The 21,978-nt window shown below is 36.3% G+C and overlaps 1 protein-coding gene across 1 annotated transcript in view; it reads left to right on the forward strand.

Annotated features, from left to right (window-relative positions):
- Positions 1 to 29: 29 nt before the first annotated feature.
- LOC141727673 (ATP-dependent DNA helicase Q4-like) overlaps positions 30 to 21,978 on the forward strand; it is a 65,883-nt gene continuing 43,934 nt past the window's right edge. Inside the window, exons 1-7 of the mRNA XM_074533935.1 lie at positions 30 to 286; positions 3,282 to 3,378; positions 3,463 to 3,556; positions 10,675 to 10,773; positions 10,857 to 10,979; positions 15,792 to 15,866; positions 16,923 to 17,015. Of these exons, the coding sequence (XP_074390036.1) occupies positions 168 to 286; positions 3,282 to 3,378; positions 3,463 to 3,556; positions 10,675 to 10,773; positions 10,857 to 10,979; positions 15,792 to 15,866; positions 16,923 to 17,015 (700 nt within the window). The 5' untranslated portion in view covers positions 30 to 167. The remainder of the gene's footprint in view (positions 287 to 3,281; positions 3,379 to 3,462; positions 3,557 to 10,674; positions 10,774 to 10,856; positions 10,980 to 15,791; positions 15,867 to 16,922; positions 17,016 to 21,978) is intronic.

The following is a 21,978-nucleotide window of genomic DNA, read 5'->3' on the forward strand; positions in this document are numbered from 1 at the left end:
AATTCCAAAAAAATGAAGAATCCCAAAAAAATGAATCCCAAAAAAATGAAAAATCCCCAAAAAAATTGGAATTTTTAGGGAATTTTGGGGGGAAAAGACCCCGGGATGGGGAGGGGGATGGGGAAATTCCAGCCAAAATCAAAGAACCCAAATCCAGAATTTTTGCAATGAGGGAAAAACAGGAAAATTGGGAAAATCAGGAAAAATCCCAAAATGAATCCAGAGAATTCCTGGAGGAAGAAGAAGAGGAAGAGGAAGAAAAACCCAAAACCACACGAAGAACTCGGTAATTCTGCATTTTCCCAATTTTTCCTATTTTTTCCAAATTTTTCCTCCTTTTTTTCAGCTTTTTCCAGGTTTTTTTCCAGCCTTTATTCCCAATTTTCTGCCTTTTTTTCTCATTTTTTTCCTGCCTTTTTTCCAGCCTTTATTCCCATTTTTTCTGCCTTTATTCCCATTTTTTTCTGCCTTTTTTCCAGCCTTTATTCCCATTTTTTTCCTGCCTTTTTTCCAACCCTTTTTCCATTTTTCCTGCCTTTTTCCCAGCCTTTATTCCCATTTTTCCTGCCTTTTTTCCAGCCTTTATTCCCATTTTTCCAGCCTTTATTCCCATTTTTCTGCCTTTTCCCCAGCATTTATTCCCATTTTTTCCAGCCTTTATTCCCGTTTTTTCCTGCCTTTTTTCTGCCTTTATTCCCATTTTTCCTGCCTTTTTTCCAGCCTTTATTCCCATTTTTTCTGCCTTTTTTCCAGCCTTTATCCCCATTTTTCCTGCCTTTTTCCCAGCCTTTATTCCCATTTTTTTCTGCCTATTTTCCAGCCTTTATTCCCATTTTTTCTGGCTGTATTCCCTTTTTTTTTTCCTTTTTTCCAGCCTTTATTCCCATTTTTTCTGCCTTTTTTCCCATTTTTCCTGCCTTTATTCCAGCCTTTATTCCCATTTTTTCTGCCTTTTTTCCCATTTTTCCTGCCTTTATTCCAGCCTTTATTCCCATTTTTTCTGCCTTTATTCCCATTTTTCCTGCCTTTTTTCCAGCCCTTTTTCCATTTTTTTCTGCCTTTTTTTCTGCCTTTATTCCCATTTTTTCTGCCTTTTTTCCAGCCCTTTTTCCATTTTTTCTGCCTTTTTTCCAGCCTTTATTCCCATTTTTTTCTGCCTTTATTCTCATTTTTCCTGCCTTTTTCCCACCCTTTGTTCCCATTTTTCTGCCTTTCTTCCAGCTTTTATTCCATTTTTTCCTGCCTTTTTTCCACTCTTTATTCCCATTTTTCCTGCCTTTTTTCAGGCCTTGGTTCCCATTTTTTCCTGCCTTTTTTCCAGCCTTTATTCCCATTTTTTTCCAGCCTTTATTCCCATTTTTTCCAGGTTTTTTTCCAGCCTTTATTCCCATTTTTTTTGCCTTTTTTCCAGCCTTTATTCCCATTTTTTTCTGCCTTTATTCTCATTTTTTTTGCCTTTTTTCCAGCCTTTATTCCCATTTTTTTTGCCTTTATTCCCATTTTTTCCTGCCTTTTTTCCAGCCTTTATTCCCATTTTTTCCTGTCTTTTTTCCAGCCTTTATTTCCATTTTTTCTGCCTTTTTTCCAGCCTTTATTCCCATTTTTCCCAGCCTTTATTCCTATTTTTTTTGCCTTTTTTCCAGCCTTTATTCCCATTTTTTTCTGCCTTTATTCCCATTTTTCCTGCCTTTTTTCCAGCCTTTATTCCCATTTTCCTGCCTTTTTTCCAGCCCTTTTTCCATTTTTTTCTGCCTTTTTTCCAGCCTTTATTCCCATTTTTTCTGCCTTTATTCCCATTTTTCCTGCCTTTTTTCTAGCCTTTATTCCAGCCCTTTTTCCATTTTTTTCTGCCTTTTTTCCAGCCTTTATTCCCATTTTTCCAGGTTTTTTCCCAGCCTTTATTCCCATTTTTCCTGCCTTTTTTCCAGCCTTTATTCCCATTTTTTTCTGCCTTTTTTCCAGCCTTTATTCCCATTTTTCCAGCCTTTATTCCAATTTTTTCCTGCCTTTTTTCCCTTTTTTTTCTACCTTTTTTCCAGCCCTTTTTCCATTTTTTTCTGCCTTTTTCCCCGCCTTTATTCCCATTTTTTTTCTGCCTTTATTCCACCCTTTATTCCCATTTTTCCACCCTTTATTCCCATTTTTCCTGCCTTTATTCCCATTTTTTCTGCCTTTTTTTCTGCCTTTTTTCCAGCCTTTATTCCCATTTTTTTCTGCCTTTATTCCAGCCTTTATTCCCATTTTTTTCTGCCTTTATTCCCATTTTTTCTGCCTTTTTTCCAGCCTTTATTCCCATTTTTTTCTGCCTTTATTCCCATTTTTCCTGCCTTTTTTCCAGCCTTTATTCCCATTTTTTTTCTGCCTTTATTCCCATTTTCCTGCCTTTTTTCCACCCTTTATTCCCATTTTTTCCTGCCTTTTTTCCAGCCTTTATTCCCATTTTTCCTGCCTTTTTTCCAGCCTTTATTCCCATTTTTTTCTGCCTTTATTCCCAGCCTTTATTCCCATTTTTTCCTGCCTTTTTTCCAGCCTTTATTCCCATTTCTTTCCAGCCTTTATTCCCATTTTTCCTGCCTTTTTTTCCAGCCTTTATTCCCATTTTTTCCTGCCTTTTTTCCACCCTTTATTCCCATTTTTTTCTGCCTTTATTCCATTTTTCCAGGTTTTTTTCCAGCCTTTTTTCCCATTTTTTCCTGCCTTTTTTCCAGCCTTTATTCCCATTTTTTCAAATCCCAGATCCCCAAAATAAAAAAAAATCCCAAAAATCAGAAAAACTCAAAAACCCCAAAACTAAAGACTCCAAAATCCGAAAAATCCTCCTAAAATTCCCTTTTTTTTTTCATTTTTTCCCATTTTCCACCGGTTTTAATCCCTTTTTCCCCTCAGAGCCCCGGCCTGGGGAAATTTAATCCGCCTTACCCTGAAGAGAAAATCGGAGCACTCAAAACCCTCAAAATTAAAGACCCCAAAATCCGAAAAATTATAAAAAATCCCATAAATCCCAAAAATCCTCATCCCAAAATTCCCTTTTTTCCCATTTTTCCCGATTTTCCCTGGTTTTTAATCCCCTTTTCCCCTCAGAGCCCCGCCCCGGGACCGCGGCAATTTCGTCCGCCTTAACCTGAAGAGAAAATCGGAGCACTCAAAAACCGCAAAATTAAAGACCCCAAAATCAGAAAAATTATAAAAATCCCATAAATCCCAAAAATCCTCATCCTAAAATTCCCTTTTTTCCCATTTTTCCCGATTTTCCCTGGTTTTTAATCCCATTTTCCCCTCAGAGCCCCGCCCCGCGACCGCGGCAATTTCGTCCGCCTTAACCTGAAGAGAAAATCATATTCCCGCGCATCCATGAGGGGAAAATTCCTCCGCAAACAGGTAAAAATTCCCAAATTTTTTATTTTGGCAATTCCCGACCTCTCCCGTGATGGAATTTTGGGATTTGGGATTTTTTTTTCCCAGGTTTGGAAGCAAAAATGGAGAAAAAAGTTCGGGGGCGGAGCCGATGTTTGCTTCCGGTGTGGCGGGAAAGGGCACTGGGCCTCGGAGTGCCGAGGTGAGCGCGGGGCTTTGCGGTTTGTGAGGGGATTTTTGGGATTTTTGAGGGGATCTTATGGAATTTTTGAGGGAATTTTGGGATTTCTGAGGGAATTTTGGGGTAAAACGGAGGGAAAAGGGTGAGGGAGGTTTTTTTACATGGATTTTTGAGGGAATTCTGGTCAGGATTTCGGATCGTTCCAGGAGAAATTCCTGAGGGAATTGCGAGGTCAGGCTGGGGATTCTTGGGATTTCTGAGGGGATTTTTTTTGATTTTTGGGGATTTTTGAGAGAATTTTGGGGATTTTTGAGGGAATATTTGGGATTTCTGAGGGGATTTTTGGGATAAAATGCCAGAAAAATGGTGACAGGGGTTCTTTTCCATGGAATTTTGAGGGAATTCTTCTCCCAGGGAAGGATTTGGGGCAGTTCCCAGAGGAAATTGCGAGACCAGGCCGAGAATTTTTAGGATTTTTGAGGGGATTTTTTTTTATTTTTGGGGATTTTTGAGGGAATTTTGGGATTTCTGAGGGAATTTTTGGGGTAAAACGGAGGAAAAAGGGTGAGAGAGATTTTTTAACGTGGATTTTTGAGGGAATTCTGGTCAGGATTTCGGATCGTTCCGGGAGAAATTCCTGAGGGAATTGTGAAGTCAGGCTGGGAATTCTTGGGATTTCTGAGGGGATTTTTTGGGGCAGGGGGGAGATTTTTGAGGGAATTTTGGGATTTCTGAGGGGATTTTTGGGATAAAATGTCAGGAAAATGGTGAGGGGAGTTCTTTTCCATGGATTTTTGAGGGAATTCTTCTCACAGAGAAGGATTTGGGGTGGTTCCCAGTGGAGATTGTGAGACCAGGCCGAGAATTTTTAGGATTTCTGAGGGGAATTTTGTTGATTTTTGGGGATTTTTGAGGGAATTTTGGGATTTCTGAGGGGATTTTTGGGATAAAACGCCAGAAAAATGGTGAGGGGAGTTCTTTTCCATGGAATTTTGAGGGAATTCTTCTTACAGGGAAGGATTTGGGATCACTCCCAGTAAAAATCCTGAGGAAATTCTGGGAATTTTTGGGATTTCTGAGGGGATTTTTTGGGATTTCTGAGGGGATTTTTGAGGGAATTTTGGGATTTCTGAGGGGATTTTTGGGATAAAACATCACAAAAAGGCTGAGGGAGGTTCTTTTCCATGGATTTTTTGGGAATTTTTGCTCCCAGGGAAGGATTTGGGATCAGATTTGGGATCATTCCTGAGGAAATTCTGGTAATTTTTGGGATTTCTGAGGGAATTTTGGGATTTCTGAGGAAAATTTTGGGATTACTGAGGGGGATTTTTTGGGATTTTTGCGGGAATTTTGGGATTTCTGGGGGGATTTTTGGGATTTTTGAGGGGATTTTGGGATTTTTGAGGGAATTTTGGGATTTCTGAGGGGAATTTTTGGATTTTTGAGGGAATTTTGGGATTTCTGAGGGGAATTTTGGGGTAAAACAGCAGGAAAAGGCTGAGGGAATTTTTTTCCATGGAAATTTTGGGAATTTTTGATCCCAGGGAAGGATTTGGGATCGGATTTGGGATCATTCCTGAGGGAATTTTGGGAATTTTTGGGATTTCTGAGGGGATTTTTTGGGATTTCTGAGGGGATTTTTTGGGATTTCTGAGGAAAATTTTGGGATTTTTTGGGAATTTTGGGATTTTTGAGGGAATTTTGGGATTTTTGAGGGAATTTTGGGATTTCTGAGAGAATTTTTGGGATTTCTGAGGGAATTTTTTGGGATTTTTGAGGGAATTTTGGGATTTTTGAGGGGATTTTTGGGATAAAACATCACAAAAAGGCTGAGGGAGGTTTTTTCCATGGATTTTTTGGGAATTCTGCTCCCAGGGAAGGATTTGGGATCACTCCCAGTGAAATTCCTGAGGAAATTCTGGGAATTTTTGGGATTTCTGAGGGGATTTTTTGGGATTTTTGAGGGAATTTTGGGATTTTTGAGGGAATTTTTGGGATTTCTGAGGGGATTTTTTGGGATTTCTGAGGGAATTTTGGGATTTCTGAAGGGATTTTTTGGGATTTTTGAGGGAATTTTTGGGATTTCTGAGGGGATTTTTTGGATTTCTGAGGGAATTTTTGGGAATTTTGAGGGAATTTTGGATTTCTGAGGGGAATTTTTGGGAATTTTGAGAGAATTTTGGGATTTTTGAGGGAATTTTGGGATTTTTGAGGGAATTTTGGGATTTCTGAGGGGAATTTTTGGGATTTTTGAGGGAATTTTGGGATTTCTGAGGAAAATTTTGGGATTTCTGAGGGAATTTTGGGATTTCTGAGGGAATTTTTTGGGAATTTTGAGGGAATTTTGGGATTTCTGAGGAGATTTTTGGGATTTTTGAGGGAATTTTTTGAGATTTCTGAGGGGATTTTTTGGGATTTTTGAGGGAATTTTTGAGGTTTCTGAGGGGAATTTTTGGGATTTTTGAGGGAATTTTGGGATTTTTGAGGGAATTTTTGAGATTTCTGAGGGGAATTTTTGGGATTTTTGAGGGAATTTTGGGATTTCTGAGGGAATTTTTTGGGAATTTTGGGATTTCTGAGGGGATATTTTGGGAATTTTGGGATTTCTGAGGGGATTTTTTTGGGATTTTTGAGGGAATTTTGGGATTTCTGAGGGGAATTTTTTTGATTTTTTGGGATTTTTGAGGGGATTTTGGGATAAAACAGCAGGAAAAGGCTGAGGGAATTTTTTTCCATGGAATTTTTGGGAATTCTGCTCCCAGGAAAGGATTTGGGATCAGATTTGGGATCATTCCTGAGGAAATTCCTGAGGAAATTCTGGGAATTTTTGGGATTTCTGAGGGAATTTTGGGATTTCTGAGGGGATTTTTGGGATGTTTGAGGGGAATTTTGGGGATTTTTGAGGGAAATTTTTTCAATTTTTGAGGGAATTTGGGGATTTCTGAGGGGAATTTTGAGGGAATTTTGGGATTTTTGAGGGAATTTTTGGGATTTCTGAGGAAAATTTTGGGAATTTTGGGATTTTTGAGGGAATTTTGGGATTTCTGAGGGGATTTTTTGGGATTTTTTAGAGAATTTTGGGATTTTTTTGGGAATTTTTGGGATTTTTTTGGGAATTTTGGGATTTCTGAGGGGATTTTTTGGGATTTTTGAGGGAATTTTGGGATTTCTGAGGGGATTTTTGGGATAAAATGCCAGAAAAATGGTGAGGGGGGTTCTTTTCCATGGAATTTTGAGGGAATTCTTCTCACAGGGAAGGATTTGGGGTAGTTCCCGGAGGAAATTGTGAGACCAGGCCGAGAATTTTTAGGATTTCTGAGGGGATTTTTTTTGATTTTTGGGGATTTTTGAGGGAATTTTGGGATTTCAGAGGGGATTTTTGGGTAAAACAGAGGGAAAAGGGTGAGGGAGGTTTTTTAACGTGGATTTTTGAGGGGATTCTGGTCAGGATTTCGGATCATTCCGGGAGAAATTCCTGAGGGAATTGCGAAGTCAGGCTGGGAATTCTTGGGATTTCTGAGGGGATTTTTTGGGGCAGGGGGGAGATTTTTGAGGGAATTTGGGGATTTTTGAGGGAATTTTGGGATTTCTGAGGGGATTTTTGGGATAAAATGCCAGAAAAATGGTGAGGGGGGTTGTTTTCCATGGATTTTTTTGGGAATTCTTCTCACAGGGAAGGATTTGGGGAAGTTCCCAGAGGAAATTGTGAGACCAGGCCGAGAATTTTTAGGATTTCTGAGGGGAATTTTTTTGATTTTTGGGGATTTTGGAGAGAATTTTGGGATTTCTGAGGGGAATATTTGCAATTTCTGAGAGGATTTTTGGGATAAAATGCCAGAAAAATGGTGAGGGGGGTTCTTTTCCATGGAATTTTTTGGGAATTCTTCTCACAGGGAAGGATTTGGGGAAGTTCCCGGAGGAGATTGTGAGACCAGGCCGAGAATTTTTAGGATTTCTGAGGGGATTTTTTTTTGTTTTTTGGGATTTTTTGAGGGAATTTTGGGATTTCTGAGGGAATTTTTGGGGTAAAACAGAGGGAAAAGGGTGAGAGAGGTTTTTTAACGTGGATTTTTTGAGGGAATTCTGGTCAGGATTTGGGATCGTTCCAGGAGAAATTCCTGAGGGAATTGCGAGACCAGGCCGAGAATTTTTAGGATTTCTGAGGGGATTTTTTTTTATTTTTGGGGATTTTTGAGGGAATTTTGGGATTTCTGAGGGGATTTTTGGGATAAAATGCCAGAAAAATGGTGAGGGAGGTTCTTTTCCATGGAATTTTGAGGGAATTCTTCTCACAGGGAAGGATTTGGGGTGGTTCCCGGAGGAAATTGCGAGATCCGGCTGAGAATTTTTAGGATTTCTGAGGGGAATTTTTTTGATTTTTTTGGGATTTTTGAGGGAATTTTGGGATTTCTGAGGGAATTTTTGGGATAAAACAGCAGGAAAAGGCTGAGGGAGGTTTTTTCCATGGATTTTTTGGGAATTCTGCTCCCAGGGAAGGATTTGGGATCGGATTTGGGATCATTCCTGAGGAAATTCTGGGAATTTTTGGGATTTCTGAGGGGATTTTTGAGGGAATTTTGGGATTTCTGAGGGGAATTTTTGGGATTTTTGAGGGAATTTTGGGATTTCTGAGGGAATTTTGGGATTTTTGAGGGAATTTTTGGGATTTTTGAGGGGATTTTGGCATTTTTGAAGGAATTTTTGGGATTTCTGAAGGGATTTTTTGGGATTTTTGAGGGAATTTTGGGATTTTTGAGGGGATTTTGGGATTTCTGAGGGAATTTTGGGATTTCTGAGGGGGTTTTTGGGATAAAACATCACAAAAAGGCTGAGGGAGGTTTTTTCCATGGATTTTTTGGGAATTTTTGCTCCCAGCGAAGGATTTGGGATCGGATTTGGGATCATTCCTGAGGAACTTTTGGGATTTCTGAGTGGATTTTTGGGATTTTTGAGGGGATTTTTTGGGATTTCTGAGGAAAATTTTGGGATTTCTGAGGGAATTTTTGGGATTTCTGAGGGGATTTTTGAGGGAATTTTGGGATAAAATGTCAGGAAAAGGCTGAGGGAGGTTTTTTCCATGGATTTTTTGGGAATTTTTGCTCCCAGGGAAGGATTTGGGATCATTCCCAGTGAAATTCCTGTGTAAATTCTTGGAATTTTTGGGATTTCTGAGGGGATTTTTGGGATTTCTGAGGGAATTTTGGGATTTTTGAGGGGATTTTGGGATAAAACGGAGGGAAAAGTGTGAGAGAGGTTTTTTAACGTGGATTTTTGAGGGAATTCTGGTCAGGATTTCGGATCGTTCCGGGAGAAATTCCTGAGGGAATTGCGAAGTCAGGCTGGGAATTCTTGGGATTTTTTGCGGCAGGGGGGGGATTTTTGAGGGAATTTTGGGATTTCTGAGGGAATTTTGGGATTTCTGAGGGAATTTTTCGGGTAAAACAGAGGGAAAAAGGGTGAGGGAGGTTTTTTAACGTGGATTTTTGAGAGAATTCTGGTCAGGATTTTGGATCGTCCCACGAGAAATTCCTGAGGGAACTGCGAGACCAGGCCGAGAATTTTTAGGATTTCTGAGGGGATTTTTTTTGATTTTTGGGGATTTTTGAGGGAATTTTGGGATTTCTGAGGGGATTTTTGGGATAAAACACCAGAAAAATGGTGAGGGAGGTTGTTTTCCATGGAATTTTTGGGAATTCTTCTCACAGGGAAGGATTTGGGGTCGTTCCCAGAGGAGATTGCGAGACCAGGCCGAGAATTTTTAGGATTTCTGAGGGGATTTTTTTTTGTTTTTTGGGATTTTTGAGGGAATTTTGGGATTTCTGAGGGGATTTTTGGGGTAAAACAGCAGGAAAAGGCTGAGGGAATTTTTTTCCATGGATTTTTTGGGAATTTTTGCTCTCAGGGAAGGATTTGGGATTGGATTTGGGATCATTCCTGAGGAAATTCTGGGAATTTTTGGGATTTCTGAGGGGAATTTTTGGGATTTCTGAGGGGAAATTTTGGGATTTTTGAGGGAATTTTGGGATTTCTGAGGAAAATTTTGGGATTTTTGAGGGAATTTTGGGATTTTTGAGGGGATTTTTGGGATTTTTGAGGGAATTTTGGAATTTCTGAGGGAATTTTGGGATAAAACAGCAGGAAAAGGGTGAGGGAGGTTCTTTTCCATGGATTTTTTGGGAATTCTGCTCCCAGGGAAGAATTTGGGATCGGATTTGGGATCATTCCTGAGGAAATTCTGGGAATTTTTGGGATTTCTGAGGGGAATTTTTGGGATTTCTGAGGGAATTTTTGGGATTTCTGAGGGAAATTTTTGGGATTTCTGAGGGAATTTTTGGGATTTTTGAGGGAATTTTGGGATTTTTGAGGGAATTTTGGGATTTCTGAGGGGATTTTTTGGGATTTTTGAGGGAATTTTTGGATTTTTGAGGGAATTTTTGGATTTTTGAGGGAATTTTGGGATTTCTGAGGGAATTTTGGGATTTTTGAAGGAATTTTTGGGATTTCTGAGGGGAATTATTGGGATTTTTTGGGAATTTGGGGATTTCTGAGGGGAATTTTGAGGGAATTTTTGGGATTTTTGAGGGAATTTTGGGATTTTTGAGGGAATTTTGGGATAAAACATCACAAAAAGGTGAGGGAGGTTTTTTTTCCATAGAATTTTTGGGAATTCTGCTCCCAGGGAAGGATTTGGGATCATTCCTGGAGAAATTCCTGAGGAAATTCTGGGAATTTTTGGGATTTCTGAGGGGATTTTTTGGGATTTCTGAGGAAAATTTTGTGATTTTTGAGGGAATTTTGGGATTTCTGAGGGAATTTTGTGATTTTTGAGGGAATTTTGGGATTTCTGAGGGAATTTTGGGATTTTTGAGGGGATTTTTTGAGATTTCTGAGGGAATTTTGGGATTTCTGAGGGGATTTTTTGGGATTTCTAAGGGGATTTTTGAGGGAATTTTGGGATTTTTGAGGGGATTTTTTGGGATTTTTGAGGGAATTTTTGGGATTTCTGAGGGGATTTTTTGGGATTTCTGAGGGGAATTTTTTTGATTTTTTGGGATTTTTGAGGGAATTTTGGGATAAAATATCACAAAAAGGCTGAGGGAATTTTTTTCCATGGAATTTTTGGGAATTTTTGCTCCCAGGGAAGGATTTGGGATCAGACCCCCCCCAGCAGAATCCGCTCCTCTCTCTGGATGAAATCGCCCAAAATCCCAACGCAGATTTGAGCCCAGAAATTCCCGGTGAGAAAATGAAATTTTTGAAATTTTTCTGCTTTTTTTGGGAAAATCCTGATTTTTTTTCATTTATTTTTTATTTTTTCCAGATGGATCCAGCCCAGAGAATTCCCAGCTTCCCTTGGATTCCATGGATTTTTCTGAGCTGGAATTTTCCCCTCCACCCCCACTGGATCCCCTTTACCCCCTAAACCCCGATGGGACCGTCCCAGGTAAAGCCCTTAAAAATTAATTTAAAAAATTATTAAAATGAATTAAAAATAATTTAAAATATTCCCATTTTTGCTGGGACCATCCCAGGTAAATCCCATTAAAAAATCCATAAAAAAACCTTAAAATAAATTTTAAAAAAATTAATTTTTTCCCATTTTTGTTGGTAAATCCCATTAAAAAGCCATTAAAAAAATGGCTTAAAATAAATTAAAAATAATTTAAAATATTCCCATTTTTGCTGGGACCATCTCAGGTAAATCCCATTAAAAATCCATTAAAAAGATTATTAAAAGAAATAAAAAAATTATTTAAATTTTTCCCATTTGTGCTGGGACCATCCCAGGTAAATCCCATAAAAATCAATTTAAAAAAATATTAAAAACAATTAAAAATAATTTAAAATATTCCCATTTTTGCTGGTAAATTCCATAGAAAATCCATAAAAAAAATTATTAAAATAAATTAAAAATAATTTAAAATTTTCCCATTTTTGCTGGTAAATTCCATAGAAAATCCATGAAAAAAAACCGTAAAAAAACCAAAAATAATTTAAAAATTTTCCCATTTTTGCTTGGACCATCCCAGGTAAATCCCTTAAAAATCAATTTAAAAAATTATTAAAATAAATTAGAAATAATTTAAATTTTTCCCATTTTTGTTGGTAAATCCCATAAAAAAGCCATTAAAAAAACCCTAAAAAAAATTAAAAATAATTTAAAAATATTCCCATTTCTGCTGGGACCATCCCAGCTAAATCCCATAGAAAACCCATTTAAAAATAATTTAAATTTTCCCCATTTTTGCTGGTAAATCCCATAGAAAATCCATGTAAAATAAATTAAAAATAATTTAAAGTTTTCCCATTTTTGCTGGGACAATCCCAGGTAAATCCCTTAAAAATCAATTAAAAAATTATTAAATTAAATTAAAAATAATTTAATATATTCCCATTTTTGCTGGGACCATCCCAGGTAAATCCCATAAAAAATCCATGAAAAAAAACCTTAAATAAATTTAAAATAATTTAAATTTTTCCCATCTCTGCTGGGACCATCCCAGGTAAATCCCATAAAAATCCATTAAAGAAATTATTAAAAGAAATTAAAAATAATTTAAACTTTTCCCATTTTTGCTGGGACCATCCCAGGTAAATCCCATAGAAAATCCATAAAAAAAAATCTTAAAAAAAATTAAAAATAATTTAAAATTTTCCCATTTTTGCTGGTAAGTTCCATAGAAAATCCATAAAAAAATTATTAAAATGAATTAAAAATAATTTAAAATATTCCCATTTTTGCTGGGACCATCCCAGGTAAATCCCATAAAAATCCATTAAAAAAACCCTTAAAAATATTGAAAAAAATTAAATTTTTTTTCCCATTTTTGCTGGGACCATCCCAGGATAAATCCCATAAAAATCCATAAAAAAATTGTTAAAATAAATTAAAAATAATTTAAATTTTTCCCATTTTTGCTGGTAAATTCCATAGAAAGTCCATGAAAAAAAACCTTAAAAAATTGAAAAAAAAATTTTTAAAAATTTAAAATTTTCCCATTTTTGCTGGGACCATCCCAGGATAAATCCCATAGAAAATCCATGTAAAAAAAATTAAAAATAATTTAAAATTTCCCATTTTTGCTGGGACCATCCCAGCTAAATCCCATAGAAAATCCATAAAAAAACCCTTAAAAATACTGAAAAAAATTAAATTTTTTTCCCATTTTTCCTTGGACCATCCCAGCTAAATCCCACACAAAATCCATGTAAAAAAACCCTTAAAAATTAAAAATAAATAAAAATTTCCCATTTTTGCTGGGACCATCTCAGGTAAATCCCATAAAAATCCATAAAAAAATTATTAAAAGAAATTAAAAATAATTAAAAATATTCCCATTTTTGCTGGGACCATCCCAGGTAAATCCCATAAAAATCCATGTAAAAAAAATTAAAAATAATTAAAAATTTCCCATTTTTGCTGGGACTATCCCAGGTAAATCCCTTAAAAATCAATTAAAAAATTATTAAAAGAAATTAAAAATAATTTAAAATATTCCCATTTTTACTGGGACCATCCCAGGTAAATCCCATAAAAATCCATAAAAAAAATTATTAAAATAAATTAAAAATAATTTAAAATATTTCCATTTCTGCTGGGACCATCCCAGCTAAATCCCATAAAAATCCATTAAAAAAACCTTAAAATAAATTAAAAATAATTTAAAATATTCCCATTTTTGCTGGGACCATCCCAGCTAAATCCCACATCAAACCCATGAAAAAAAACCTTAAAAAAAATTAAAAATAATTTAAATTTTTCCCATTTTTACCTGTGAATTCCATAGAAAACCCATGAAAAAAAAAATTAAAAATAAATAAAAATTTCCCATTTTTGCTGGGACCATCCCAGGATAAATCCCATAGAAAATCCATTAAAAAAATTAAAAAATTAAAAATAATTTAAATTTTTCCCATTTTTGTTGGTAAATTCCATAGAAAATCCATGTAAAAAAAATTAATAATAATTTAAAAATTTTCCCATTTTTGCTGGGACCATCCCAGGATAAATCCCATTAAAAATCCATGAAAAAAAACCTTAAAATACATTAAAAATAATTTAAAAATTTCCCATTTTTGCTGGTAAATTCCATAGAAAATCCATGAAAAAAACCCTTAAAAAAATCGAAAAAAATTAATTTTTTTTCCCATTTTTCCTTGGACCATCCCAGCTAAATCCCACATCAAACCCATGAAAAAAACCCTTAAAATAAATTAAAAATAATTAAATTTTTCTCTTTTTTTCTGGTAAATTCCATAGAAAATCCATGAAAAAAACCTTAAAAAAATTAAAAATAATTTAAATTTTTTCCATTTTTTCTGGTAAATTCCATAGAAAATCCATGAAAAAAAAACCTTAAAATAAATTAAAAATAATTTAAATTTTTCCCATTTTTGCTGGTAAATTCCATAGAAAATCTATGAAAAAAAACTTTAAAATGAATTAAAAATAATTTAAAATTTTCCCATTTTTGTTGGGACCATCCCAGCATAAATCCCACATCAAACCCATAAAAAAACCCTTAAAAATAAATTAAAAATAATTGAAATTTTTGCTGATTTTCCCCCAGATCCCCCTGAGGAGGTGCTGCAGGCTCTGAGGATTTTGGGCTTCGATTCCATAGAAAATCCCATAGAAAATCCATGAAAAAAAATTAAAAATAATTTAAAATTTCCCCATTTTTGCTGGGACCATCCCAGGATAAATCCCATAGAAAATCCATGTAAAAAAAATTAAAAATAATTTAAAAATTTTCCCATTTTTGTTGTGACCATCCCAGGTAAATCCCATAAAAATCCATGTAAAAAAAAATTAAAAATAATTTAAATTTTCCCATTTTTGTTGCGACCATCCCAGGTAAATCCCATAAAAATCAATTAAAAAAATTATTAAAATAAATTAAAAATAATTTAAAATTTACCCATTTTTGTTGGGACCATCCCAGGTAAATCCCATAAAAAACCACGAAAAAAAATGAAAAACAATTTAAAATTTTCCCATTTCTGTTGGTAAATCACATAAAAAAGCCATTAAAAAACCTTAAAATAAATTCAAAATAATTTAAAATATTCCCATTTTTGCTGGGACCATCCCAGGATAAATCTCACATCAAATCCATGAAAAAAAACCTTAAAAAAATTAAAAATAATTTAAATTTTTCCCATTTTTGCTGGTAAATCCCATAGAAAATCCATGAAAAAAAACCTTAAAAAAAATTAAAAATAATTTAAAATATTCCCATTTTTGCTGGTAAATCCCATAGAAAATCCATGAAAAAAAACCTTAAAAAAAATTAAAAATAATTTAAAATATTCCCATTTTTGCTGGAACCATCCCAGGTAAATCCCTTAAAAATCAATTTAAAAAATTATTAAAATAAATTAAAAATAATTTAAATTTTTCCAATTTTTGCTGGGATCATCCCAGGTAAATCCCATAAAAATCCATAAAAAAACCCTTAAAATGAATTAAAAATTATTTAAAGTATTCCCATTTTTGCTGGTAAGTTCCATAGAAAATCCATAAAAAAAATTATTAAAATTAATTAAAAATAATTTAAAATATTCCCATTTGTGCTGTGACCATCCCAGGTAAATCCCATAGAAAATCCATGTAAAAAAATTAAAAATAAATAAAATTTTCCCATTTTTGCTGGGACCATGCCAGGTAAATCCCATTAAAAATCCATAAAAAAAAATATTAAAAGAAATTAAAAATAATTTAAATTTTTCCCATTTTTGCTGGTAAATTCTATAGAAAATCCATTAAAAAAATCTTAAAAAAATTAAAAATAATTTAAAATTTTCCCATTTTTGCTGGTAAATTCCATAGAAAATCCATGTAAAAAAAAATTTAAAATAATTTTAAATTTCCCATTTTTGCTGGGACCATCCCAGGTAAATCCCATAAAAAATCCATAAAAAAACCCCTTAAAAATACTGAAAAAAATTTAATTTTTTTTTCCCATTTTTGCTGGGACCATCCCAGGATAAATCCCATAGAAAATCCATGAAAAAAACCTTAAAAAAATTTTAAAAAAATTTAAAAAAATTTAAAATTTTCCCATTTTTGCTGGGACCATCCCAGCTAAATCCCATATAAAATCCATTAAAAAACCCCTTAAAAATATTAAAAAAAATTACATTTTTTTCCCATTTTTGCTGGGACCATCCCAGCTAAATCCCACATCAAACCCATGAAAAAAACCCTTAAAATAAATTAAAAATAATTGAAATTTTTGCTGATTTTCCCCAGATCCCCCTGAGGAGGTGCTGCAGGCTCTGAGGATTTTGGGCTTTGATTCCATAGAAAATCCCATAGAAAATCCATGTAAAAAAATTAAAAATAATTAAAAATTTCCCATTTTTGCTGGTAAATTCCATAGAAAATCCATTAAAAAAAACCCTTAAAAACGTTGAAAAAAATTAAGTTTTTTTCCCATTTTTGCTGGGACCATCCCAGGTAAATCCCATAGAAAATCCTTAAAAAAAACCTTAAAAAAATTAAAAATAATTTAAGAATTTTCCCATTTTTGCTGGGACCATCCCAGCTAAATCCCATATAAAATCCATTAAAAAAACCCTTAAAAATATTGAAAAAAAATTAAATTTTTTTCCCATTTTTCCTGGGACCATCCCAGCTAAATCCCACACAAAATCCATGTAAAAAAAATTAAAAATAATTAAAAATTTCCCATTTTTGCTGGTAAATTCCATAGAAAATCCATGAAAAAGAACCTTAAAAAAATTAAAAAAAATTAAATTTTTTTCCCATTTTTGCTGGGACCATCCCAGCTAAATCCCACATCAAACCCATGAAAAAAACCCTTAAAATAAATTAAAATTAATTTAAAATTTCCCCATTTTTGCTGTTTTTTCCCCCAGATCCCCCTGAGGAGGTGCTGCAGGCTCTGAGGATTTTGGGCTTTGATTCCATAGAAAATCCCATAGAAAATCCATGGAAAAAAATTAAAAATAATCAAAAATTTCCCATTTTTGCTGGTAAATCCCATAAAAAATCCATGTAAAAAAAATTAAAAATAAATAAAAATTTCCCATTTTTGCTGGTACCATCCCAGGTAAATCCCATAGAAAATCCATTAAAAAAACTTAAAAATAAATAAAAATTTCCCATTTTTGCTGGGATCATCCCAGGTAAATCCCATTAAAAATCCATTAAAAAAACCCTTAAAAAAACCTAAAAATAATTTAAAATTTCCCATTTTTGCTGGTAAATGCCATAGAAAATCCATGAAAAAAAACCTTAAAAAAAATCAAATATAATTTTTATATTTCCCATTTTTGCTGGGACCATCCCAGCTAAATCCCATATAAAATCCATGAAAAATAAATTAAAAATAATTGAAATTTTTGCTTTTTTCCCCAGATCCCCCAGAGGAGGTGCTGCAGGCTCTGAGGATTTTGGGCTTTGTTTCCTTCAGGCCGGGCCAGGCCGAGGCCGTCATGAGGATCCTTTGTGGTAAAAATTCAAAATTTATTCCCTTTCCTGCTTTTCTTTTCCCAATTTTTTTCCTCCCAGTTTTCCCCACTTTTTTTGGGTTTTTCCTGCCCTTTTTCCCACATTTTTTGGGTTTTTCCTGCCTTTTTTCCCACATTTTTCCTGTTTTTTCTGCCCTTTTTTCCCACATTTTTCCCTGTTTTTTCTGCCCTTTTTCCCACAATTTTCCTGTTTTTTCTGCCCTTTTTCCCACATTTTTCCTGCCCTTTTCCCCACATTTTTCCCTGTTTTTCCTGCCCTTTTTCCCACATTTTTCCTGTTTTTTCTGCCCTTTTTCCCACATTTTTTCTGTCTTTTTTCCCACATTTTTCCATTTTTTTTCTGCCTATTTTCCCACATTTTTCCCTGTTTTTCCTGCCCTTTTTCCCACATTTCCCCTGTTTTTCTGCCCTTTTTCCCACATTTTTCCTGCCCTTTTTCCCACATTTTTCCTGCCCTTTTTTTCCCACATTTTTCCCTGTTTTTCCTGCCCTTTTTCCCACATTTTTTCTGCCCTTTTTCCCACATTTTTCCTGCCCTTTTTCCCACGTTTTTCCCTGTTTTTCCTGCCCTTTTTTCCCACATTTTTCCTGGTTTTCCTGCCCTTTTTCCCACATTTTTCCTGTTTTTTCTGCCCTTTTTCCTGCCCTTTTTCCCACATTTTTTCTGCCTTTTTTCCCACATTTTTCCTGTTTTTCCTGCCCTTTTTCCCTCATTTTTCCCACATTTTTCCCGCCCTTTTTCCCACATTTTTCCCTGTTTTTCCTGCCCTTTTTCCCACATTTTTTCTGCCCTTTTTCCCACATTTTTCCTGCCCTTTTTTCCACATTTTCCCTGTTTTTCCTGCCCCTTTTCCCACATTTTTCCTGTTTTTCCTGCTCTTTTCCCCACTTTTTTTGGGTTTTTCCTGCCCTTTTTCCCACATTTTTTTCTGCTCTTTTTCCCACATTTTTTCCTGTTTTATCTGCTCTTTTTCCCACATTTTTCCCTGTTGTTTCTGCCTTTTTTCCCCACATTTTTCCTGTTTTTCCTGACCTTTTTCCCCACATTTTTCCTGTTTTTTCTGCCCTTTTTCCCACATTTTTCCTGCCCTTTTCCCCAACATTTTTCCTGTTTTTCCTGCCCTTTTTTTCCCACATATTTCCTGTTTTTTCTGCCCTTTTTCCCACATTTTTCCTGTTTTTTCTGCCCTTTTTCCCACATTTTTCCTGCCCTTTTTCCCACATTTTTCCTGTTTTTCCTGCCCTTTTTCCCACATTTTTTCTGTTTTTCCTCCCCTTTTTCCCACATTTTTCCCTGTTTTTCCAGCCCTTTTTCCCACATTTTTCCCTGTTTTTCCTGCCCATTTTCTCACATTTTTCCCTGATTTTCCTGCCTTTTTCCCACATTTTTTGGGTTTTTTCTGCCCTTTTTCCCACATTTTTTTGTCCTTTTTCTTACGTTTTTCCCTGTTTTTCTGCCCTTTTTCCCACATTTTTTCTGCCCTTTTTCCCACATTTTTTGGGTTTTTTCTGCCCTTTTTTCCCACATTTTTCCCTGTTTATCCTGCCCTTTTTTTTCCACATTTTTCCTGTTTCCCCTGCCCTTTTTCCTGTTTTTTCTGCCCTTTTTCCTCACATTTATCTCCTGTTTTTTCTGCCCTTTTCCCCCCATTTTTTCCTGTTTTTTCTGCCCTTTTTCCCACATTTTTCTGCTCTTTTTCCCACATTTTTCCCTGTTTTTCCTGCCCTTTTTCCCACATTTTTCCTGCCCTTTTTCCCACATTTTTTCTGCCCTTTTTCCCCCATTTTTTGGTTTTTTTCTGCCCTTTTTCCCACATTTTTCCCTGTTTTTTCCCACATTTTTCCTGTTTTTTCTGCTCTTTTTCCCACATTTTTCCTGTTTTTCCTGCCCTTTTTCCCACATTTTTTCTGTTTTTCCTCCCCTTTTTCCCACATTTTTCCCTGTTTTTCCAGCCCTTTTTCCCACATTTTTCCCTGTTTTTCCTGCCCATTTTCTCACATTTTTCCCTGATTTTCCTGCCTTTTTCCCACATTTTTTGGGTTTTTTCTGCCCTTTTTCCCACATTTTTTTGTCCTTTTTCTTACGTTTTTCCTGTTTTTCTGCCCTTTTTCCCACATTTTTTCTGCCCTTTTTCCCACATTTTTTGGGTTTTTTCTGCCCTTTTTTCCCACATTTTTCCCTGTTTATCCTGCCCTTTTTTTTCCACATTTTTCCTGTTTCCCCTGCCCTTTTTCCTGTTTTTTCTGCCCTTTTTCCTCACATTTATCTCCTGTTTTTTCTGCCCTTTTCCCCCCATTTTTTCCTGTTTTTTCTGCCCTTTTTCCCACATTTTTCTGCTCTTTTTCCCACATTTTTCCCTGTTTTTCCTGCCCTTTTTCCCACATTTTTCCTGCCCTTTTTCCCACATTTTTTCTGCCCTTTTTCCCCCATTTTTTGGTTTTTTTCTGCCCTTTTTCCCACATTTTTCCCTGTTTTTTCCCACATTTTTCCTGTTTTTTCTGCTCTTTTTCCCACATTTTTCCCTGTTTTTCCTGCCCTTTTTTTCCCACATTTTTCCCTGTTTTTCCTGCCCTTTTTGCCACATTTTTCCTGCCCTTTTTCCCACATTTTTCCTGTTTTTTCTGCCCTTTTTCCCACATTTTTCCTGCCCTTTTTCCCACATTTTTTCCTGTTTTTCCTGCCCTTTTCCCCACATTTTTCCTGCCCTTTTTCCCCACATTTTCCCTGTTTTTCCTGTCATTTTCCCCACATTTTCCCGGTTTTTTCTGCCCTTTTTCACACATTTTTTCTGCCCTTTTTCGCACATTTTTCCTGTTTTTTCTGCCCTTTTTCCCACATTTTTCCCTGTTTTTCCAGTCATTTTCCCCACATTTTTCCCTGTTTTTCCTGCCCTTTTTCCCACATTTTTTCTGCTCTTTTTCCCACATTTTTCCCTGTTTTTCCCCACATTTTTCCTGGTTTATCCTGCCCTTTTCCCCTGTTTTTCCTGCTCTTTTTCCCACATTTTTCCTGCCTTTTTTCCCACATTTTTTCTGTTTTTTCTGCTCTTTTTCCCACATTTTTTCTGCCCTTTTTCCCACATTTTTCCTGGTTTTTTTGCTCTTTTTCCCACATTTTCCCTCTTTCTCCTGCCCTTTTCCCCTCAGTTTTTCTCTGTTTTCCTCACCCATTTTCCCACATTTCCCTTCACTTTTTCCTGCCCTTTTCCCCACATTTCCCCTCAGGTTTCCCCCCCCTTTTCCCCTCAGTTTTTCCACCCTTTTCCCCACATTTCCCCTCAATTTTCCCCATTTTTTCCCCACATTTCCCCTCAGTTTTCCTGCCCCTATTTCCCACTCTTTTCCCCACATTTTCCCTTTTTCTCCTGCCCTTTTCCCCTCAGTTTTTTCCACCATTTTTCCCACCCTTTTCCCCACATTTCCCCTCAGTTTTCCCACTCTTTTCCCCACATTTCCCCTCAGCTTTCCCCATTTTTTTCCTGCATTTCTCTTCAGTTTTTCCTGCCCCTTTTTCCACTTTTCCCCTCAGTTTTTCCCACACTTTTCCCCACATTTTCCCTCTTTCTCCTGCCCTTTTCTCCTCACTTTTTTCCTGCCTTTCTCTACATTTTTCCTGCTTTTCCAACCCTTTTCCCCTCAGTTTTTCCCTGTTTTTTCCACCCTTTTCCCCCCATTTCCCCTCAGTTTTCCCCATTTTTTCCCCACATTTCCCCTCAGTTTTTCCCACCATTTTCCCCACCCTTTTCCCCACATTTCCCCTCAATTTTTCCCACCCTTTTCCCCTCAATTTTCCCCATTTTTTCCCCACATTCCCCCTCAATTTCCCCCATTTTTTCCCCACATTCCCCCTCAGTTTTTCCTGCCCTTTTCCCCACATTTTCCCTCATTTTTTCCTCACATTTCCCCTCAATTTTCCCCATTTTTTCCCCACATTCCCCCTCAATTTTCCCCATTTTTTCCCCACATTTCCCCTCAATTTTCCCCATTTTTTCCCCGCATTCCCCCTCAGTTTTCCCCATTTTTTCCCTGCATTTCCCCTCAGTTTTTCCCCATTTTTTCCCCACATTTCCCCTCAGTTCTTCCTGCCCCTTTTTCCACTTTTCTCCTCAGTTTTTCCCACCCCTTTCCCCACATTTTCCCCTCAGTTTTTCCCGCCTTTTTCCCCACATTTCCCCCATTTTTTCCCCACATTCCCCCTCAATTTTCCCCATTTTTTCCCCACATTTCCCCTCAATTTTCCCCATTTTTTCCCTGCATTCCCCCTCAATTTTCCCCATTTTTCCCCACATTTCCCCCTCAATTTCCCCCATTTTTTCCCCACATTCCCCTCAATTTTTCCCTGCATTTCCCCTCAATTTTCCCCATTTTTTCCCCACATTCCCCCTCAATTTTCCCCATTTTTTTCCCACATTCCCCCCTCAATTTTCCCCATTTTTTCCCCACATTTCCCCTCAGTTTTCCCCATTTTTTCCCCACATTTCCCCTCAATTTTCCCCATTTTTTCCCCTCAATTTTCCCCATTTTCCCCCCCCTTTTTCCCTCAATTTTCCACCATTTTTCCCCCCCTTTTCCCCTCAATTTTCCCCATTTTTTCCCACATTTCCCTTCAGTTTTCCCCATTTTTTCCCCACATTTCCCCTCAATTTTCCCCATTTTTCCCCCACATTTCCCCTCAATTTTCCCCTGCATTTCCCCTCAATTTCCCCCATTTTTTCCCCACATTCCCCCTGAATTTACCCCATTTTTCCCCCACTTTTCCCCTCAATTTTCCCCATTTTTTCCCCACATTCCCCCTCAGTTTTCCCCATTTTTTCCCCACATTTCCCCTCAGTTTTCCCCTCTCCCAACCCCCCAAAATTCCCATTTTCCCAGCTCTCTCCACGCTGCTGCTGCTGCCCACGGGCTCGGCTCAATCCCTCTGTTCCCAACTCGCTGCCATTTCC

The sequence above is a fragment of the Zonotrichia albicollis genome, unplaced genomic scaffold, assembly GCF_047830755.1.
Source record: "Zonotrichia albicollis isolate bZonAlb1 unplaced genomic scaffold, bZonAlb1.hap1 Scaffold_173, whole genome shotgun sequence".
NCBI lineage: Eukaryota > Metazoa > Chordata > Aves > Passeriformes > Passerellidae > Zonotrichia > Zonotrichia albicollis.